Source organism: Panthera onca, chromosome A1, assembly GCF_046562875.1.
Source record: "Panthera onca isolate mPanOnc1 chromosome A1, mPanOnc1 haplotype 2, whole genome shotgun sequence".
Lineage (NCBI taxonomy): Eukaryota > Metazoa > Chordata > Mammalia > Carnivora > Felidae > Panthera > Panthera onca.
Window position 1 is genome coordinate 153,997,943 of NC_138339.1, and position 1,677 is coordinate 153,999,619.

The 1,677-nt window shown below is 40.7% G+C and overlaps 1 protein-coding gene across 1 annotated transcript; it reads right to left on the minus strand.

The window, feature by feature from the left end:
• Positions 1–294: 294 nt before the first annotated feature.
• On the minus strand, positions 295–1,242 carry LOC132680501 (olfactory receptor 2W3-like). The gene has a single exon (XM_078434458.1). It carries the CDS (start codon positions 1,240–1,242, stop codon positions 295–297), a length of 948 nt encoding a protein of 315 aa, XP_078290584.1.
• Between the last annotated feature and the right edge of the window lie 435 nt (positions 1,243–1,677).

The following is a 1,677-nucleotide window of genomic DNA, read 5'->3' on the forward strand; positions in this document are numbered from 1 at the left end:
AATTTTCTCTCTTTCCTTTCTAGACTTACTAGAAAACATGGCTCTGTTTTTTAGTATAGTATGTTAACCATCTAGATATTTGTACATTAGTAATGGTCAACAGATATTCCTTGAGAATAACCATTTTTGAATATTATAATTGATGTACTTCTGCATGACTTGCACAAAAGAAAACTAAAGATGGACCATAAACTCTGTGATGAAATATTCCCAAACTCTGGCAGATGGTAGTAATGCAAGATCAATATAGTGTAGGATATTAACATAAGAAATCATTGCTATCATTGTGTTAGGTTATAATCTCTTCCTTAAAGACAGATTTCCCAAAACTAATCTTCTCAGTGCCCCCTTCACCTCTTTGTTTCTGAAGGTATAGATCATGGGGTTCAGGAGCGGTGTGACAATGTTGTAGAAAAGAGTGAGAAACTTTCCCCGGTCCTTGGAGGAGCTGGTTCCTGGTTGCATGTACATGTAGATGATGTTTCCATAGAAAAGGGAGACCACTGTGAGATGGGAGCCACAGGTGTTGAAGACTTTGTGCCTCCCTGAGGATGACTGGATACTTAACACAGCCCTCATGATGTAGCCATAGGATATCAGGATAAACACCAGAGGTGACAGCACAATGCCCACTGCCAGGATAAAGGCAATGCCTTCAATTGCAGCTGTATTGACACAGGCCATCCGAATCAGGGCAGGCATCTCACACAGGAAGTGGTCTACTTTGCAATATCCACAGCGGGGTAGCCACAGAGTCATTGGAGACATAATCAAAGAGTTGGCCACACCACAGCCCCAAGCAAGGGACACTAAGCCCATGCAGAGACGTGGATTCATGATCACCAGGTAGTGCAGGGGTTTGCAGACTGCAACAAACCGGTCATATGCCATGACAGCCAGGAGCAAGCACTCCACACCACCCAGACCCAGAAACAGGAAGAGCTGGATGGCACAGCCTGTGTAACTGATGGTCTTGTCACGGCCATTCAGGTTATAGAGCAGCTGAGGAATGGAGCTGGTGGTGAAACTGAGGTCCAGGAAAGATAGGTGGGTGAGGAAGAAGTACATAGGCGTGTGGAGGTGGGGGTCCAGCCGGGACACCAGGATGATGGTGGTGTTGCCCACAAGGGTCAGGAGGTATGCAATCAAGATGACCACAAAGAGGATCCTCTCGAGATGGGGACGGTCAGAAAACCCCAAAAGGATGAAATTTCCCTGAGTGCTGTCATTTGTTCTATCCATCTCTACTGTACCTCAGGAGAATGGGAAATTGGGGGAAAAAGTATTTCACAGCCATTAGCCACTCTTTATGCCACAATCTTTGAAACTTATAATAAAAGCCTGTGTGCATATCTGTGTGCATATCTTAAAACCTTAAAAAATAGAAACAACTAGATAGAAAGTTTTATAATTGTCATCAGTAATCTATTCAAAACAAAACATAAAACTTGAATACCATTTTTAAAAATACAAAATATTTGATGAAAATTAAGAAATAAGTATTATTAATTAGAAAAAAGAATAAAGAGTAAACTGACATGTACTACAGACATTTTCCTGTAAATGGACAGTATCTTTAGAATATGTAAGTATCTCACAAAACTTTAATAAGATATTTTTTAATAGAAAATTTGTGCATTCTTCTTCTAGTTCTTAAATATACTGATCCAGGCTATA

Coding starts and splice junctions, on each gene's coding strand:
- LOC132680501 (XM_078434458.1), bottom strand. CDS start 1,242: ATGGATAGAACAAATGACAGCACTCAGGGAAATTTCATCCTTTTGGGG.